General features: G+C 35.7%; 1 protein-coding gene across 2 annotated transcripts in view; it reads left to right on the forward strand.

The window, feature by feature from the left end:
- Positions 1–8,259, forward strand: part of FSHR (follicle stimulating hormone receptor) — a 283,858-nt gene extending 275,599 nt beyond the window's left edge. For both annotated transcript variants that reach the window (XM_007476841.3, XM_001375445.5), the window contains one exon: positions 751–8,259. In XM_007476841.3, coding sequence (XP_007476903.2) covers positions 751–1,981 — 1,231 coding nt within the window. In that variant the 3' untranslated portion in view covers positions 1,982–8,259. The remainder of the gene's footprint in view (positions 1–750) is intronic.
- Positions 8,260–21,024: the final 12,765 nt, after the last annotated feature.

Consider the following 21,024-nt stretch of genomic DNA (forward strand, 5'->3'; position numbering starts at 1 on the left):
GTGATTTATTGAAGAATGTCAGGAACAATCTAGGCACTCAAAGACAAACAAACCAAAAAATTTAAAGGAGAAAGTTACCTGAATTTTGTAAGTGCATAAATGAACCGTGTGACCCTCCTGCCCATGTTCATACTGTCTCTCCGGTGGACTATCTACCTTGAGGGACATATTCTCTTGTTTTTGCAAATGTTGGCATATGGCATAAAAAAGAATAAACATTTATTTAGCACATACAATGTACCTTATTAAGCAAAAGGATGCAAAGTAAAGCAAAAAGTAATAATCCCTGCTTTCAAGGAGCTCACAGTTTAATGGAGACAACATGCAAACAGCTAAATACAAATAGACTAAGCTGGAAGTCATTTGAGAGGGAAAGCTCTATGCTAGGAAGAACTGGAAAAGCTTTCACATAGAAGATGAGATTTTAGCTGAGACTTGGAGGAAGCCGTGGAGGCTAGGAAGCCCAGAGAAGGGAGTTTTAGTCATGCCTGGAATGTCCTGTGAAAAGAGTCCAGTGACATTGGATACAGAGGACCTGGGGTGAACACAGGTGGGTGAGGAGGAAGACTAAGGTTTAAAAATAATGCTATTTGGCTTCAAAGACAAATAAGCTGCTAAGGGTTGGGGAGAGGTGGAAGGTAAGAAATCTCAGAACCCAAATCGTATCTGTTACATATAAATACAGAAATGTGTTTGCCATTCTGGAATCAGGCCATTGATCCTATACCTTTTTTTTTTCTCTTTTCCTAGCTTTGAGTTACATCCAATTTGCAATAAATCTTCTGTAAGACAAGACGGTGATGATTTGGCTATGGATCAGGGTCATGGAAGAAGATCTGTGGAAGAAGAGTTTGTATCAAGCCTTGACAAAGGATTTGAAATAACAGAAACTGAATTTGACTATGACTTATGTAATGAAGTGGTTGATGTTGCTTGCTTTCCTAAGCCAGATGCATTTAACCCATGTGAAGACATCATGGGATACAACTTCCTCCGAGTCCTCATCTGGTTCATTAGTATCCTGTCCATCACTGGGAATATTGTGGTGCTTGTGATCCTGATCACCAGCCAGTACAAGCTCACTGTCCCCCGGTTTCTTATGTGCAATTTGGCTTTTGCTGACCTTTGCATTGGTGTCTACCTACTGCTTATTGCCTCAGTAGACATTCACACCAAGAGTCAGTACCACAACTATGCTATTGATTGGCAAACTGGTGCAGGCTGTGAAGCTGCAGGTTTCTTCACTGTTTTTGCCAGTGAGCTCTCAGTCTACACATTGACAGCCATCACCTTGGAGAGATGGCACACCATCACCTATGCCATGCAACTGGACCGCAAGGTGCGACTCCGTCATGCTGCCAGCATCATGTTGATAGGATGGATCTTTGCCTTCTCAGTTGCCCTCTTGCCCATTTTTGGTATTAGTAGCTACATGAAGGTGAGCATCTGCCTGCCCATGGATATTGATAGCCCCTTGTCACAGTTATATGTTATATCTCTTCTTGTTCTCAATGTCTTGGCCTTCGTGGTGATCTGTACTTGTTATACCCACATCTACTTCACTGTGAGGAACCCAAACATCATCTCCTCCACCAGTGATACCAAGATTGCCAAGCGTATGGCCATGCTAATTTTCACTGACTTCCTCTGCATGGCTCCCATCTCCTTCTTTGCCATCTCAGCTTCTGTGAAGATGCCACTCATTACTGTGTCCAAGTCAAAGATACTTTTGGTTCTGTTCTATCCCATCAACTCCTGCGCCAATCCCTTCCTGTATGCTATCTTCACCAAGACTTTTAGAAGGGATTTCTTCATTCTGATGAGCAAGTTTGGCTGCTGTGAAATTCAGGCTCAGATTTATAGGACAGAAACCTCTTCCACTGCACACAACTCCCATCCAAGGAATGGGCAATGTCCTCCAATGGCCAAAACCAACAGTGGAGTCATTTATACATTTGTTCCTCTTAACCATTTGTCCTAAAATCCAGAACCATTACAAATGAGAAAAGAGCTGCACATTTTGTTGGTGATACTTATACCTTGCAATTGTAGAGAATTTTATAGTTTACAAAGTGCTTTTAAAAAACCCTGTCTTAGGGGGCAGCTGGGTTGCTCAGTGGATTGAGAGCTAGCCCTAGAGATGGGAGGTCCTAGGTTCAAATCTGGCCTCAGATACTTCCCAGCTGTGTGACCCTGGGCAAGTCACTTGACCCCCATTGCCTAGCCCTTATCACTCTTCTGCCTTGGAGCCAATACACAGTATTGACTCCAAGACAGAAGGTAAGGGTTTAAAAAAAAAAAACCCTGTCTTATCTGGCCCTTGTGATAATCTAGCAAGATAGACAAGGAGGAATTAATTTGATTAGACAAATGAGGAATTGAAGAAGGAAGCAGCTTGCCCAAGGTCACATGACTAATAAGTAGAACTCAAGCCTCTTAACTCTCCATTTAGTTCTTTCAATTATATCATTTCCTTTATGCCTCATAAATTGGGAAATAAGACTAGTAAAGTAATAGAATGGAAAAATTAGGAAAACAATTTCAGTCTCTTGATTCCTCTATTTACCAGTATTCCTGCCCTAATTTCTGTTCTCTCCCAACCCAGCCAATCCCCACTCATGTTTTCCTTAATATTTGATCTTAGTGAAATCCTTTCTGGCTCCTAAAGAGTATCCTAAAATATGTCACTGCATGTTTTGTCATGGTCAGCCCAAATTAATTCTAAAAGATCTAATACAGGAGTTGATCATCTTTCTTATCAACATGAACTCCTTTGGTACTTTGGCCAAGTCAATGGACCTCTATTCAGAATAATGTTTTTTTAAAAAAACACAAAATGAAATACACAGAATTACAATGGAAATCAACTATATTGAAATACAGTTATAAAAATATTGGGGGGAAAGTTCATAGACCCCAGGTTAAGACCCATGGTCTAGTATTTTCTCTCATTTAATTTTCTCTCATATATCTCATTAAACTCTTTCCTTTCCTTACAACTTTGTTAAATTTCTTCAGTTCTATATATAGAGTTCAAATTAATAGATCTATGCCCCTTTCCAATATCTTGGGATAACAAAGTTGAAATTCTGGACATTAAAACAAATGGGGGGAAATGAGAAAAAATAAGGAATTAGAACAATTTATGATATGCCATTTGTAAAAGATGAGATTATTCTCAAATAAGAGAATAATTCAGAATTTTTGAATGTTTATCCATGTTTCAAGAAGAAGCAATTCCAGATTATGGTCAAAAACAAAATTGGAATTCAATTTATCCAGGAAGCTTCACTACAAAGGGTCATCACCCAAAACCAATGATATTCCCTTACTAGATGGTGAGGTTATCTTGAGACCTTGAACATATTGAACTCAGAGTCTCTGGATGTTCATCCTATGGATGTTCAGCAGGAATAAGTCTCTGCCTCAAGCAAGACCTTTTATTTTCTGATTTAGGAGGCTGTCAAAGATGAAGAAGTGAAATTAATTTGATTAGGCTTTTGTACAGATCATGTTCAAGGCAATGTTGTTAATGTGAAGATGTGTAAAAGGTCCAGGGTTTTAAAGGAATTGTGGTTTGTATGTAGTATGGTACGAAAGAGGGGCGTTAGAACAAAGGCAGATGCTTACAGGTTTACCCTCAAAAAAGTAACTGTGCTATTAAATAAACAAGATTATGATTCAATCACCAAGGCAAAAAAAGAAACTGTGCTGGAATTTATGTTTGATTCTTTTCATCAAGAAAGTATTATCCTATTTCCTACATTCATTACTAACAACAAAGAACAGCATGTAATGAGAGACAGAAATTTGTGTGACCAGTTCCCAAACTTCCCTTATTCATGTTCAGTCCTCATCCTACAGCTTGTAACTAGTCATTTTTTTAGCATTCATAATCTACTTTTTTCTGTAACAGGGTTCAAAACACCAAAAGTCATCACTTAATTTAATTGAGGTTTTTAGGAGGTCATTAAAATGCCTAAAACATAGACAAGATTATAACAAACAAGGAGAGGAAGGGGCAAAGAAGGAAAAGAGAGAATGTAGGAAAAAATAAGGTATTTGCAAAGCACTATCATAAGATCTGAAGCTGGAAAGAACCTTAGACATCATCTTCTATAATGTAATTTCAGAATAAGGTAATCTCTAGATTTAGTTCTAAATCCTTTGATTGGCCTATATGTGACTTGGCCAAAATCATGTAGGCACTGTGGTACTAGATCAGCGGGAAGGAGGAAGAAGACACATTAAAGAAGAGGTGGTAGAAGTGCTAGAAAATGTGCATGTGAAGAGATAAGGAGGGAGAGAATAACTAAGGTCTTGAGCAATACAGGTTGTCAACCCTTTCCTTCAATTTTATTCACTCAAAAATTATTTTATTAAAAATCCTACTATGTACAAGGCAACATCAAGGATTGTCTTAGGAGTTAGGAAGACCTGGGTTTGCAGCCTGCAAATGACACTTTCTGGCTATGTAATGCTAAGCAAGTCATTTGACCTCTCAGTGGCTCAAGTGTCTTCTAGGACTATAAATTATAGAGCATGTGCTACTCTAAATTGTTAGATGTTTCCTCCATAAACCAGTGAAATCATAAATTTGGTCCCCATCTACCTTTCCCATATTCATCCCAAAATGTGCGAGGGAATGGCAAGTAAAAGGACAAAACTAAAACAATACCTGCCTTAAATAGTTTTTATTCTACCAGAGAAATACAACTTCATAAATAAGTAAATTAAAAGTATATACATAAAAGTCTCAAAAAAAGAATACTACATATTCATAAAATCCAACTGGATATCTCTACCATCAAATTAAATAATATTCAAATTAAGAATGATTAAGACCTTTCTGTCCTCCCAGAGCTTTTTAATTTATTTTGAAGGAAAAATTATGGAAAGAATGGGGAAATGAATAGGAAAAGATGCAGAAGATTATATCATCACCTAAATCCACACAGCCAAAAACACCCTTCCACACATACACTCTGCATGGAACTGTCCAAGAATAATGATTTTTCCAAGACCACAGTTCATTGCCACATAGAGATTCCCACCAATAAGCATTGCCTTAGCCTCTGTATCTTCGAATCAATTCTTCTCTAGAAGGTATACATTGGAAAAGAACACCAAATCCCACTATTCCTTTCTATTTTCTCTTAAAGAATTATCCAATTCCTTCTCTCTGTCCATATTTTTCATAAGTCCAATAAATAAGAATGAAAATCGTTGCTCTCACTTTTTTGTATTTCCCATATAAAGAAGACAGAGGAAATAATGAAAATGGTCCTGGATTTTAAAGTGGCATAATGGAAAGGGAACCAGATATAAAAATGGAAAACAAAAAAATAAAAATAACTTTCAATCCTGTGCAGTGCTCCTGCCCTACAATTTTGAAGTAATTGTGGCAGGGAAGTGAAAAAGAGACAAGGGGTGTTGAGAATCACTGAGTTTCTAGGCTCAACATGGAATAGTAGATAAGACTGCAAAGTATGGAATTATGAAGACTTGGTTGGCTTCAAATCCCATTTCCTCCTCAGTTTCTTCATCTGTAAAATGAGTGAGTTATTTTTTTAAACCATTCCCTTTTGTCTTTGAATGAATACTACCCATTGTTTCTAAGGCAGAAGATCAGTGAGAGCTAGGCAATTGGGATTAAAGTGACTTGCCTGGGGTCAAACAGCTAGGAAGTGCCTGCATCCAGACTTGAACCCTGGAGGCTCCAATCTCTAGGTTTGGCTCTCAATCCACTGAGCCACCTAGTTGCTCCCATGTAGGTTATTCTTAATGGCCTCTAATATCACTTCCAGTTCTAAATCTATGATAATATGATCTGAAATAAATGTTAGTATTTAAGAGTCTAAATCCTTGTTAAATGTACAAGTCAATACAGCTCTGGAAGAAAAATTTTTTATTAATATGACATTCTTACTATAAATGAGACTAGCAGATATGAGGAGGCTGCAGCTGAATGGAAAGATGGCTCACAGTTCCTCATCTTAAGGAATCCAAATAAATTAATTGGTAGGATTTGATTTTATTGTCCCTCTAAAGTAAACAAAATACATAATTTCTGGGAATTCTGGTCATCTTACACTATAGTGCTCAGGATATGCACAAGCAAAAGGTCTACAGTAAAAATAACTGAAGTTTATACATGAAACATGGGATGAGGAGAAGGTAAAGAAAATCTATGAAACACTCTATAAGATTCTCCAAACTAAACCTCCATAGATTTTATTGCTTAGTGGCTTCAGTGTAAAAGTGGGCCTGGGAAGGACAGTGACATATATATTGGAAAATATGATTCAGGTCTGTTAATTAAATATTTCCAAGGCTTCTAGAATTCACAGAAGCCTTATGCCAATCTATAAGAAACATTTTCTTCAAGGAAAGAAACAGAAGCTTGACATAAGTGTGGAATAATATTAACCAAAAAAAGAGGAATTGACTATATCACAAGAGAAAGGATGTAAATAGTTGCTGATGTAAAAATCACTTCTAAATCAAGTATTTGTATAATACCATCATTCTTTTAAAGCAAAAAATAAAAATAAGTCTCCACACAACTAAAACTAGACTTGAGCAATTGGAAAAACATTAACTTCTCATGGGTAGGACGAGCCAATATAGTAAAAATGAACATCCTACCCAAACTTATTTATCTATTTAGTGCCACACCCATTGAACTTCCAAAAAATTTCTTTACTGATTTAGAAAAAACCATAACAAAGTTCATTTGGAAGAACATAGGATCAAGGATATCTAGGGAAATAATAAAAAAAAAAAATACAAAGGAAGGGGGTCTTGCAGTCCCAGATCTAAAACTATATTACAAAGCAGCAGTCATCAAAACAATTTGATACTGGCTAAGAGACAGAAAGGAGGATCAGTGGAATAGAGTTGGGGCAAGTGATCTCAGCAAGACAGTATATGATAAACCCAAAGATCCCAGCTTTTGGGACAAAAATCCACTATTCAATAAAAAACTGCTGGGAAAATTGGAAGACAGTATGGGATAAATTAGGTTTGGATCAATACCTGACACCCTACACCAAGATAAATTCAAAATGGGTGAATGACTTGAACATAAAGAAGGAAACTATAAGTAAATTAGGCAAACACAGAATAGTATACATGTCAGACCTTTGGGAAGGGAAAGACATTAAAACCAAGCAAGACATAGAAAGAGTCACAAAACGTAAAATAAATAATTTTGACTAGATCAAATTAAAAAGGTTTTGTACAAACAAAACCAATGTAACTAAAATCAGAAGGAAAGCAACAAATTGGGGAACAATCTTCATAAAAACCTCTGACAAAGGTTTAATTACTCAAATTTACAAAGAGCTAAATCAATTGTACAAAAAATCAAGCCATTCTCCAATTGATAAATGGGCAAGGGGCAAGAATAGGCAATTTTCAGATAAAGAAATCAAAACTACTAATAAGCACAAGAAAAAGTGCTCTACATCTCTTATAATCAGAGAGATGCAAATCAAAACAGTTCTGAGGTTTCACCTCACACCTAGCAGATTGGCTAACATGACAGCAGAGGAAAGTAGTGAATGCTGGAGGGGATGTGGCAAAGTAGGGACATTAATTCATTGCTGGTGGAGTTGTGAATTGATCCAACAATCTCGAGGGCAATTTGGAACTATGCCCAAAGGGTGACAAAAGACTATCAGCCCTTTGTTCCAGCCATAGCACTGCTGGGCTTGTACCCCAAAGAGATAATAAGGAAAAAGACTTGTACAAGAATATTCATAGCTGCACTCTTTGTGGTGGCCAAAAATTGGGAAATGAGGGGATGCCCTTCAATTGGGGAATGGCTGAACAAATTGTGGTATATGTTGGTGATGGAATACTATTGTGCAAAAAGGAATAATAAAGTGGAGGAATTCCATGGTAACTGGATCAACCTCCAGGAAGTGATGCAGAGCGAGAGGAGCAGACAAGAGAACATTGTACACAGAGACTGAGACACTGTGGTACAATCGAATGTAATGGACTTCTCCATTAGTGGCAATGCAATGTCCCTGAACAATCTGCAGGGTTCTACGAGAAAAACACTATCCACAAGCAGAGGACAAACTGTGGGAGTAAAAACACCAAGGAAAAGCAACTGCTTGACTACAGGGGTTGAGGGGACATGTTTGAGGAGAGACTCTAAATGAGCACTCTAATGCAAATACCAACAACATGGAACTGGGTTCGAATCAAGAACACATGTGATACCCCATGGAATCATGTGTCGGCTATAGGAGAGGTGGGGGGGTGGGGGGGAGAAAATGATCTTTGTCTAATTAATAATGCTTAGAAATGATCAAATAAAATATTATTTAAAAATAAATAAAAATAAAAATCAATACAAAATTAGAGAAAATAGAAATGAAAATGTATGGCATGCAATTAAAATTGCTTCAGTGTAAACTCTTAAGAGATGATATTGCCCCAAGAATGCTAAATAGATAAAATAATAGAGGATAATCTGGACTAACATTGATATAAGAACTTACAAACAACCTTAAACAGTAAATACTTGATCTCAATGGCAAGTGAAGAAATAGGTCAATCAACAAAAGTCCCAGTTTAGAATACAAACTCATCAGCAAAACTTTATGGAGCCCTCCAAATCTCTAATAATGAATTTCTACTTCACATTTTTTGAATTAGCAAAGATGATAAAGATGGTGAAAGATGATAAAGAGGTGGGAAAGTTGCATAAAGCCAGACCTACAAATATAATAAACTTTGGTATAGTTGGACATTGCTCCAACTATTCTGAAAAATAATTTGATATTATGCAGGAAAAACTTTTAAACTCCCCTTACCCTTTGACTCAAAAATCTTCATAGTAGATTCATCAATAAGCATTTATTAAATGTCTGTTCTGTACCTATCATTGTGCTAAGCACTTAGGATACAAAGAAAGATTAAAATATAGCTCCCTTTGCCCTCAAGAAGTTCACAATCCCATTGGCTAGATAACATAAGAACCACTACATACAATAAGCTATATGCTGGATAAATTGTAAATAGAAAATAGTTCTCATTTTTTTCTCCTCAACCCTTGTGCCCATTGATTTATTAAAATATTTTTCAAGATTTTATAAGCATCTTGGAATTCATATCTCCTAAATTCAGATTGGCCTAATACCCTCATTTTTGCATAAGTCATTTACATTTTGAGAATAAATTCTAACTGAAAGTCCGTATGTCTAGTTTGTATCATACTACTCTATAAACAGCAAAACCAAGACAAATGAATAACTGTTACTCTACTACCTGGCAGCAGAACATAATGAAAATCTATCAATCTACCAAATTACTGACCCCAGGAAACAAGAGGGAAAAAGAAGTTACCAGTCATAAAAGGATTACCCATATGATTATATTTGTTCATACGACTAATAAAAGGCCAGAGCTGTATTTCACTGGCATTTTGGAGTGAAGTGATTGAATCATATCCCAAGTGGATTGTTCTTAAACTGAGCTGGTCTCTCAAAGAGGTCAAAAATATAAAGATTCCATTTATAGCAACAAAAAAACTGGCAATAAAGCAGATGCTTATAAGTTGGGAAATGACTAGACAAAGTAAAGTATCAGAACCAAATGAAACATTCTTATAATATAAGAAAGGAGAAATATAAAAAAATTCAGAGAAAAATGAGATTTCTATTAACCAATGCAAAGAAAAGAAAGTAAAACTAGCCAAACAAAATTCACAAGAGCATATGAACCCATCCTAGAAGTGCTGGCCAATACAGTTTCCATAATGAACCACACTTTCTTTTTCCTCAGTGAAGATGTAGGGACAATAAGTGTAAAATGTTACAAACATTGTAAGATAATCCTTGTGTCCATTGGTTTTGTTTAACTTTTTCTTTTTAATGGGGAGAGTTCCTAATGAAAAGGAGAATATTTTGGAAAGTGGTGCATAAAAAGGAAGCAATAACATTTTGAAATTTTTTTTAAATCTTTATGGAGGAGCAAGATAGAAAATTATGAAAGGTACTGCCTCATAAAATACTCAGGCAGGATATAGAAATAGAAGGGGTAAAGGGGGAAAAGAGTTCATACCAAAAGCATGGCAGAAGACTCAATTAACCCAGATCATCCTGATAACATATAAGAAAATGGTAGGAGGACAACAAGCAGATGTAAAATGGAAAAGATCTTTCAAGATTTCTTCAAAAAAAATCTTCTCTGTCAATGACAATGGAGCTACCACATATAGACTCTAACATCACAGGCCCCAGTAAGGTGCACAAGTAAGGAGAAATGGCACTAAAGAAACAAAGAAGGGAGCAACATCTGGACCAAACCAAATATACACAGAGGAAAGTCATGCCAGAGAAGACACAAATGCAAGAAAACTCAGAAACTGATTCTTATTTATATCTGAAAATGAAGACATAAAGTGCTTTGGGAAAATAATGTGCCACATTTATGTTGGGGGGAAGCAAGGAATAAAAGCATTTGTAGAAGCATCATTAACTACCAACCCAATCCTCACTTTCTTATTTTTAAAAATCTTTATTAGAAGTTTGTACATATATCTAGGCCATCTTTGATAGAAACATGAGACCAGCACAGACAAGCATTCAGAAACAATATTCCAGGGCAGACATCTGCACAGTTGTATGATTGCCTGAAAGTTATAGAGACTGCAAAGTCCTGTTGTGTTTACTGTTTATTTACCATAGAAAAAAAATTTAATTTGCTAAAGTAAAATGCAGCCTTCAAGGCTTTTCTCAAACTAGGTGACTTCCATGCATTTATTAAGATCATGAAAGATTAACTGATAAATATTACAATAAGGATAACTTTGATCACTCTGATTATTAACATTAAGTGAAGCAGAAAATAGAAACACTTAGACTTGCCAAAGGTTTTTGTCTATCCACTCAGAGAAAAGCAAGTGTATGCCTGTTGTCCAAATTATAATGTTCAGATAGATGAAAAACTCACTGATATGGTTTTTATAGCTTGTATAGAAACTGGAAATAGACAAAATGAACTGGGCATGGGATTAAACAAGAAAAAGTGAGGAGGCTGGCTTGTTTTTAGGAAATATCTCAACCCTTTCAAAGACTCAAACTTCTCCTTGAAACAAAAACAAAAATGTCTTTAAAATAATGAGTATATATCTTGTACATTGTACATACATGCATGTTGTCTTCTCCCCCACCCCCATAAGACTGTGAGCTCCTTAAGAGCAATGATCCTTTTATACCTTTCTCTCCATCTCCAGTGCCTGATATTTTGTAGGCACTTAATAAAGGCTTGTTACCTTGATTCTATCCTACAAATAAATACATGGTTCATAGATCATAGACATGGCCTGAAGGGGAACTCAGAAGTCATGCAGTCCTACTCTTTCATTTTATAGATGAAGGAAATTAAGTCACAAAAAGTTAAAAAGATATGTGAAAGATCAAACAGATATGACAAAAATATACCAGCTTCCTTACAACTCTTCTCTTTTCTTCCTCCCTTATCTCTTTCCTCTCTTTTCTCTCGCATCTCTTCTTCACCTTCTCTTTCCCATCTCCTCTCCCTTTTCCTCCCTTACTCTTGGTCTCTATCTCCCTCTCTGTCTCTCTGTATTTATCTCTGCCTCTCTGTCTCTCTGTCTCTGTCTCTGATACACACACACAGAGAGAGAGAGAGAGAGAGAGAGAATACCATTAACAGTAGATCATTCATTCATTATTTCATTATTTTTGGTCACTGTATGGGAAATGAGCCAGGTTTAGTTTAGATCTTGATACCAAGAATTATTCTGAAGGAGAGCTGGAAAAGACCTTCTCTCCCTTGAATTTTTCTACCTTGTCTCCATTATCTCTGAGCCCTTTACTGTCTGGTAAAAGGAGATAATGAGGAGATGCTGGGAAAAGGGGTACAGTATTCCAAAGCCTGAAAGGGTTCTTCCATTCTTTGCCCATCCCACCTCACCCCCCCCACCAGCTCACCCCTCCCTTTAAGAATTTAAATCCCCTCAGAGTCATTTTGCTATCCTCATACAGAAGCTTTAGTTCCTAAGAGGGACTTTAACATAATCCCTTTCTAGCCCCAAAGTCAAGCATTTAAACTGGAATTCAGCAACCTGGGCTTCACTTGAAGCATAAAGATAAATATAAAAGGAAGGGAAGGTTTCTTCAGTCTACTCCTAAGCAGGAAAAGGCGGCAGCATTTACTGAATTAATACAGTTGCTGTTTGAAGCCATTCAGAGGCAGCACTCCTGGACAGAACCTGCTTACTGTCTCTTCCTCAGCTTCTCTGTTCAGCTGATTCCCAAGCCCAGATCTACAGCAAGCAATTTCTAAGGAGGGAGTCTGATGTAGACCTCCCACCACGCTGGACTAATTTAGCTCAACTTTGGGATATTCAAACCACAAAACTAAGCCCACCCTCCAAGAAAGGCTCTTTGCAGCAGTATCACTTCAGCTGTTTTGCTAGTAAGTGTTCTTTTTAACCATTGGTATAGTGGAAAGCACCTGAAGTCAAGAAGGAGGTCGCTAACTTTTGGAGTGAGAGCTTTAGGGATGGTATTTTAGATTATTGCCAATCAATTGTTTAAATCAATGGCATTGAGAGGGTCAGAAACACCAGGAGAGATTTAGTGGGACAGTTTTTTTCTACTCCAAAGAACCAACAAAGTTAAAGATAAGAATTAAATATATAGTGGATAGCACAGTTCCCTACATAAGGTAAGTATTTCATTAATATTTCCTATGTAAAAGAAAGAAAGGAAGAAGGAAAGAGAGAATCATAAGTCTAAGTAAGATGGGAACTCCAAGGCCTTTCTTGCCTGGATCCATAAAATACCTCCTCCTTTGACTACCTTTATCCCTTCTGCTTCCCCTCCTGAAGCTGAGACTCCTTACCTGGAACCATTTGGGAGTCTAAAAGGTAATTATTTATCTTCTCTTACCCTGATACAAGACTAATTCCCATAATGCCACCTGTGAATAGCAAACCCACTGTTTAGCTCTTTCAGTTGTCTAGAGAGCTGGGTAACATAGTGGATAAGAGCCCTGGATTTAGAGATAGGAAGACTTTAATTCAAATTCTTCCTTAAATAGTTACTGGCTATGTTCCTAAAGGCAAACTACTTAACTTATTTAAGCCTCAATTTCCTCTTTTATAAAAATTAAAAATAGCGCCTACCTCAGCAGTGAAAGTCAGAAGTCACACAATGGACAGAGCAATGGGCTTGGAATCAGGAAGATTCATCTTCATGTGTTTAATCTGGCCTCATACACTTACCACCTGGGTGACCCGGGGCAAGTCACTTAACCTTATTTCCCTTGGTTTCTCATCCATAAAGTAGGCAGAAGAGGGAAATGGCAGACCACTTCAATATCTTTGCAAAACAAACAAACAAACAAACAAACCTTAAATAAGGTCATGGAGAATCAGACATGACTGAAAAATACTAAACAATGTTGTAAGGATCAAAAGATATATATATATATATATATATATTATTTTATAACCATTAAAGGACTATATAAATGCTAGCCATCATCATCATCATCATCACCATCATCATCATCACCATCATCATCATCATCATCATCACCATCATCATCATCATCATCATCATCATCACCATCATCATCATCATCATCATCACCATCATCATCATCATCACCATCATCACCATCATCATCATCATCATCATCACCACCATCATCATCATCATCATCACCATCATCATCATCATCATCATCATCACCATCATCATCATCATCATTGCTGTTATCATTATTATTATCTTGCTCTGGAAATGGTTTGCTTGTACTTAGATTACCAGAGGTTGTCTGAACATGATCAGTTGGCTAACTTATGTCCCCAGAACTTAGCATGGTCAGTAGAACATAGGAAGTACATATTAAATGTTTTCTGTATCTGTCTATGACACATGGCCCTTTTGGTTTAAGGATGAGAAAATTGGAGCCCCAAGAGGTTAAGGGGCTTACCCCAAGGTCCCACAGATAGTTAGTACTTTTTCAGCTGTCACACCCCATGAGCCTCTATAGAAGCTACAGACTCTAGACCCTTGGATCTTGGCTCCCCAGCTCTTCCCAGCAAACTACTCTGTTTCCTTTGGTATTTTTATGTTCTAAACAATAAACTCCTTCTGGTTCTTTGAACTGAGGAAACTTGAGGCCCAGAGGACTAAATGAAGTTCCCATTTTCTATGCCCAAACTACTCTTCTAGTAACTGTTATTAGTAGCAATAATAAGACTCACATTTCAAAGTATTTGAAATCTAATAAAATACTTCCTTCACTACACCCCATGAGCTAGATGGTTCAAGGATGATAATCACCACTTTGTAATCACTGGTGTATAGATAGCACTTTAGATATATTATTTCATTTGAGCATAATAAGCAACCCTGTGAGACACGCAATGCCAGGAATAAGAAAACTTGGGCTCAGAGATTTAAGCAATTTGCTCAAGGTCATTCAACTTGTGGAGGCCACAGCCTAGGCTTTGGGTCCCTTGACTCTTGGTCCAGCACTTTTTTAGCAGCCAAAAAGAAAAGACCTTTTTTTCTTTTCTTTTTGGCTGATACAACCACAGATAAATTACTTTCCTCTTTGAGTCTCGGTTTTCTCATGTGTGAAATGAGAAGTTAGACAAGATGACCTTCTAGCTATATTATATGATTTCATGACTCTATAGGATTAAGCAGAACAGCAAAGTGGTACTGTGGATAGAACACCAGGAGTCAGGAGAATTAATCTTCCTTAGTTAAAATCTGGTCTCAGACTAACCAGCTCAGTGATCCTGGGCAAGTCATTTCATACTGTTTGCCTCAGTTACTCATCTGTAGTATCTTTGCCAAGAAAACCCCAATTGGGTCACAAAGAATCAGACCTGACTGAAATGACTGAACAACAACATAGGATCACAGAAGTGCATGGTATGTTACATTAGCATATCTCATATAGTCACTCTATCTCCTTTCAGCAACTCTGAGTTGGGAAGATTCTCTCCTCCTTCTTCCAGTTGTCTGGCTATGGAACTCATGTTGCCTTGACCAATGAAGATTTTCCCACCCAAGAATTGCCAGGGGTTCTTCACCATTTCTCCTTCTACTTCCTAGGTATCACAGACTTATTTTGACTTCAGTTTGGAAAATATCTGATTAATTCACACTGAGATGATTTTAAAAGGTAATTAGGGAGGATGGTACACAGATTCCTGGATTCATGAAGAGCTGAGTCCATATCTTATCTCAGACACTTAGGAGCTATTTGACCCTAGTCAAGTCACTTACATTTTCTTAATGCTGTGGTTTCCACACATTTAAATGAGATAATAATGCACTTAGCTCACACAGAGTTGTTGAGAGGCGCAAATGAGATGCCATATGTAAAATACTTTCTATACTTTAAGATGCTATATAAATGTTAGCTATTATCATTAATAACACGATATGTTTCTAACTTGCCTTCCAAATCTTTGTTAGATCCTCCCATTAACCTTTCAAAGTACATAGGGGAGATACTAACCTCACTTTTCAAAAAAAGAAAACAAAATCCCAAAGAAGTGACTTGGTCAGGCTAACAAATGGAAACTTAGCAACCCAGTCTCCTACCTGTCATTCCATTTTCTTTTCATTATACCCTAACTGTCCTCTAACAGGATTATCTTCATCATCACCACATTACCATCATCACCACAAATCAAAGCAAAAGCCAACAGCAACAACAAAAACAGGATCAAAAACAAACAAAAAGGAAAAGTGCAACTAGCTTCTGTTGCAAAATTCTGGTCCCTGGCAACCTTATCCTCTGAGGGATAATATCAGCTTAATTCTCTAGGGGACCTTTAAGGGATAAAAACAAGAAAATGATGTTGAAGATGATAAAAAAGAATAGCTCCTAGATTCACCTCTAGAAAGAAAATAAAATAGTTGACGTAGCTGGAGACTGTGAACAAGTCATTCAACATTTCTGGGCCTCCTTTTCTCCATATATAAATTGAGGGAGTTGGGCAAAGTTACCTTTAAGATCTCTTCCTGCTCTAAATCTCTGATCCAATGAACTCTGGCTGTATCAAAAGTCACTAAAAGCAAAACTCACAATTCTAAACGATGTCTGGCCAGCTACTTTCAGTACCAGACAGAAGGAGTTACCATCTTTCTGTTAAAGTGAATAAAAGAAGAAGAAGAAGAAAAACTCACAAGTTACAAGGCTAAGTACAGGGCTAAAGTAGGCAGGAAATATTATCCCTTATCTGTAATGCCATTTATCCTTCAGATCCTCCAAACACAGGGTCAATGTGACCGGCTACATAGCTACACAGCTTATAGCAGGAAAAGGAAAATATAATGGCCAGGATGCTTGGGTACACGAAGGACCTAAGCCACGGGCAAAGCTTAGCTGTGAACACTGAATCACAGACACACATAATCTCAGAGTTGGAAGACACCTCAGAGGTCATCTAGTCCATCCTATAGCAGAAAAATAATTCCCTCTATAACAATCCTGATGATGTGTCAGTTAGCCTTCATTTGCAGACCACCTGTTAGGAAGAACCCACTACCTCCTGGGTCAGCACATTCCACTTTCGGAAACTTCTGTTACTCCTTGTTTTGGTTGTTGTTGCTGCTGCTGCTATTCAGTTGTTTAGTTGTGTCTGGCTCTATGTGACCCCATGGACAAAGTCCATGAGTTTCTTGGCAAAGATGCTATAGTGGTTTGCCATTTTCTTCTCCAATGTTACTCCGACTGTACTCTATTCTGATTAGACTCCACTTGGAGTATTGTATTTAGTTGTGGCCAGCACATTTTAGGAACCCAAATTAACAATGTGAAAGGAAGCCTGCCAGTACAAAGTTTCACTGTAGATGGGAGACAAGTGACTTCACACGATATATTTTGGTTGGAATCAGTTCATTTAGGAGTGTAAGAATGCAGATTCAACCTAGGTATGGACCAATTCATTGCAAAGAGAGAAAGACTGTCCAAAGGCTATAAACTAAATCTTTGGTCTTGGTCTTCCAACTTTATGTGGTGTGTCTAAAACCGATTAAAGGGAAAGAGTGTGGATGAGTAAATATAGACCAACTCCCAATACTGGGGGGGGCGGGAGGGAGGCTAGAATTGCAAAAGGAATATCTCATTGATGTTGATCTAACTTTTCAGTCATATCATACATGACTCCTCATAATGCTTTTTATAGTCCAAACAAACTAGTCTTTTGATGATTTCTTGTATATAACACTCCACCTATATTTTCCATATCTTTATATTGGGGTACTTTTTGTTAGAATTCACTCCTTTCTTTTCTTTGATTCTTAGAATCCTTAGTTACTTTCAAGGCTCATCTGAAACCTATGAGGCCTTTCCTGATCTCCCTAGCTACTACTACCTACTCCCCAAATTTGCCTTCCATTAATTGTAAATATACTTCTAGAAGTATCTGTTATCTTCCCAGCTATAATGTAAGCTACTTAAGAATCAAGTCATCTCAAGGATCAAGTGAGATCATAATTGCAAAGTGTGCTTATTATAGTGCCTGACACATAGTACGCTCTATATAAAGGCTTATTTCTTTTCCTTCCCTTTCTCCTCCTTAAGCAAAGATATTATTTAACTTTTTTCCTTTGTATTCCTATTACCTAGCAAAATATCTGGCTCATAGCAGCACTTAATAAATCTTTGTAGATTAATGGACCACCTCTCTACATAAGAGAGAATATTCAAGATTGAAAGAATCACAATCAAAATACATTTCATCTTAATAATCATAAAGAGAGGACTAAAATGAGAGAAAAAAGTATAAGAAATAGAGGTTGGGGTCTGGTCTTGGTGAAGAGAGGAAATTTTAGTAGAGTATACTGATCTCAAACTCAAATAGAAATGAATCTCTATAGGCTTTATTTTGTCCTAGAAATCCATAAATAAGCATTACAGACATCTGATTATATTTTTATATATTTTATTAAGCATTTCCCGAGTATATTTCAATCTGGTTCCTTTTGTAGCATTCAGGTTTCAACAAGACACCTCTAGCGTGGAAAGAAGAGCTGAACTCAATGTCAGGAAAATGTCCATTCAAATCCTACCTCAAAAAATTACTAACTATGTAACTGTGGACAAATCATTTGCCCTAAGTCTCAGATTGTACATATGTATAATGAGGTGACTGGACATAAATGGTCTCTAAAATCCCTTCCAGCTATAAATCTATGACCCTATGGCCAACTCAGTTACTGACTATCAATGTTTATTAGAATTTTTCTCTTTCTCCATCCCCTTCTTCTTATAAAGTCAGAGTCAGGATGAAAAAAATATGAGCATATGAGAGTAGGAAATATATAATTAACAAATGTAATAGTGAACATGAGTAGAATGAACTCACTTATAAAATTAAAGGATAGAAGAATGGATTTAAAATGTAACAATATATTTATTATAAGAAAAGCACTAAAAACAAAGATTCGCCTTGACTTAAATTGAAGGGATCAAGCAAAATTAAATATGATTCCTGTAGATTTAAAAAAATCAGGAGCAAATAATCATGATATCAAAGAAAAGAATAGTAAATATATATTCATATAAATAAAAAAGACAAACACGGGAATGACATGCATAAAGATACTATAAATATGAAAAAACAGTATTTGATAAATATGGAGCAAATGGTATGTTATCTAAGTTCTTAATTGAAAATAATTTTGAATTGCAGGAAGAAATAGCTTGAATAAAGTAGTTGGGGACTTCAGTGTGACTTTTTCAGACCAAAAAAATCAAACAAAAAGATAAATACGAAAGAAATTAAGGATATTTATCAAATTTTATAAAAGTTATTTATGATGGACTTCTTGGTATTCCTTAACAGAATGAACATGAATATACCTAAGTAACACCTTTACAAAAATTACTCATGTGCTAGGATATAAAAATCTAATTAAAATTGTGCAAAAAAAAAATAAGCAAATATTTTACCTAAAAAAAGTACATGAAAATTAGAACCAACAAATGGCATGTGAAGAAATGAATCAAACTTAAATGGAGAGTAAATAAATTAATCCTAAAGAACTTATAGGTCAAAAAACAAATTAAAATAGTTTATAATTTTATAAAGAAAATTAAATCAGTAAAATAATATTCTTTGGGGATACAGGCAAAGTAATCCTCAGAGAAAAACATGTAATTTTCTAAATTCTTTAATCAATAAAAGAATATATCAGTGAATTAGCCACAAAACTAAAAATGAAAAACCTCTATCAAACAAAAAACTAAATTATAAAATTCAAAGAAAAATTAAAAACCAAAACTACCTAAGTAATAAATAAAATGTCTTCATTAATAAAACAGATAACCAACAATCTAAGGTAAAGAAAGGAAAAATGAAATAATCAATATTGAAAATGAAAAAGAAATCACCAAATAAAGTAAATAATTAGAATCATTTGAAACATTTTCATCTAGTTATTTCATAAAATATAATAAATGCAACAAATATCTATAATTATAATTATATTTATAATACATATAATATTCAAATGTTTAAAATAATAGTTTAAGTAACCTGATCTCAGATAAAAATATAAGCTAGTCATTAATGTGCACCAAAGGAAAAAAAGATACCTTAAAACATATGAATTTATTAATGAATTCCATCAAACATTCAAAGAATAATAAACTCATGTTTACATAAATAATTAGAAGAAAATGAGGAACTATGGCATCCTGGGAAACTTATACAAATATAATCTTTTTTTTAAACATTGTCTTCTGTCTTAGAACCAAGACTATGTTGTTTAAGTAACCAATATATGCGAATCTGTAGGCCAGCAGGAACTTATGACCTGATCCCCCACTACTATTTTTTAAAGCCTTTACCTTCTGCCTTGGAATCAATAATGTGTATTGGTTCCGAAGCAGAAGAGTTGTAAGGGCTGGGCAGCTAGGAAGTATCTGAGGCCAGATTTGAACCAAGCACCATTTGAACCATCCAGTCTCCAGGCCTGGCTCTCTATCACTGAACTACCTCACTGCTCTTAAATATAGTCTTCTATCTAAATCATGGAGAGGAGGAAAAAGAAAAGAAAAGAAAAGAAAAGGAAAGGAAAAAAAACATAGGCCAGAATTCCTAATAAATACCAAAACAAAAATATTGAATGAAATAAGATCAGGAGTAAAGTGAGGATGTGCTTTGTTACTATTGTAATTGTTTAGTTCTAGAAATACTAGCTATAGCAATAAAAAAAAGAAACTGAAGGAATAATCATAGGCAAAGAAGAAACAAAAATATCACCTTTTGCAGATGATATGATAACCTTAGAGTTTCAACTAGAATAATAGAAATAATTTACAACTTCAGTACAGTAGTAGGATATGAAATAAACCTGTAAAATTATTAGCTTTTCTACACATTACCAACAGAAGAGATTAAAAAATAAAATTTATGTATAACCCAGATTAAATTGCTTGCCAGATCCAGGAAGGGGGAAGGAAGGGAGAGAGGGAGGAAGATAATTTGGATTCTATAACCTCAGAAAACTTATGTGAAAATTTGTTATTGCCTGTAATTGGTAAAATAAAATATCTTTACAAAAAATAAAAAATAAATTTTATTCAAAAGCACTGCAGAATCTGTATATAACAATCCATTTTCCAAGACACATAGGAAATGTATGAACAACTTCAAAATACTCTTCACATTAATAAAAGAATAGTTACATGATTGAAGAAGAATTAATTGCTCTTGGTTTTATCCATGCTAACATAATAAAAATGAAAATGCTACCTAAATTAATTTATGGATTCAGTGTCATGCAAATCAAACAACCAAATGATTATTTTAAGGAACTAGACAAAATTATAATGCAATTCACCTAGATAAACAAAATGCAAAGAATCTCAAGGAGAATAGTAATAAAAGAAGGGAAGAAAAGGTTTCTGGTTATATCAGGAAGATATTAAACTATATTACAAAGAAATAATCATTAAAACAATTTAATATGGCTTAAAAAAAGGTTGATCAAT

The sequence above is a fragment of the Monodelphis domestica genome, chromosome 1, assembly GCF_027887165.1.
Source record: "Monodelphis domestica isolate mMonDom1 chromosome 1, mMonDom1.pri, whole genome shotgun sequence".
NCBI classification, from domain to species: Eukaryota; Metazoa; Chordata; class Mammalia; order Didelphimorphia; family Didelphidae; genus Monodelphis; species Monodelphis domestica.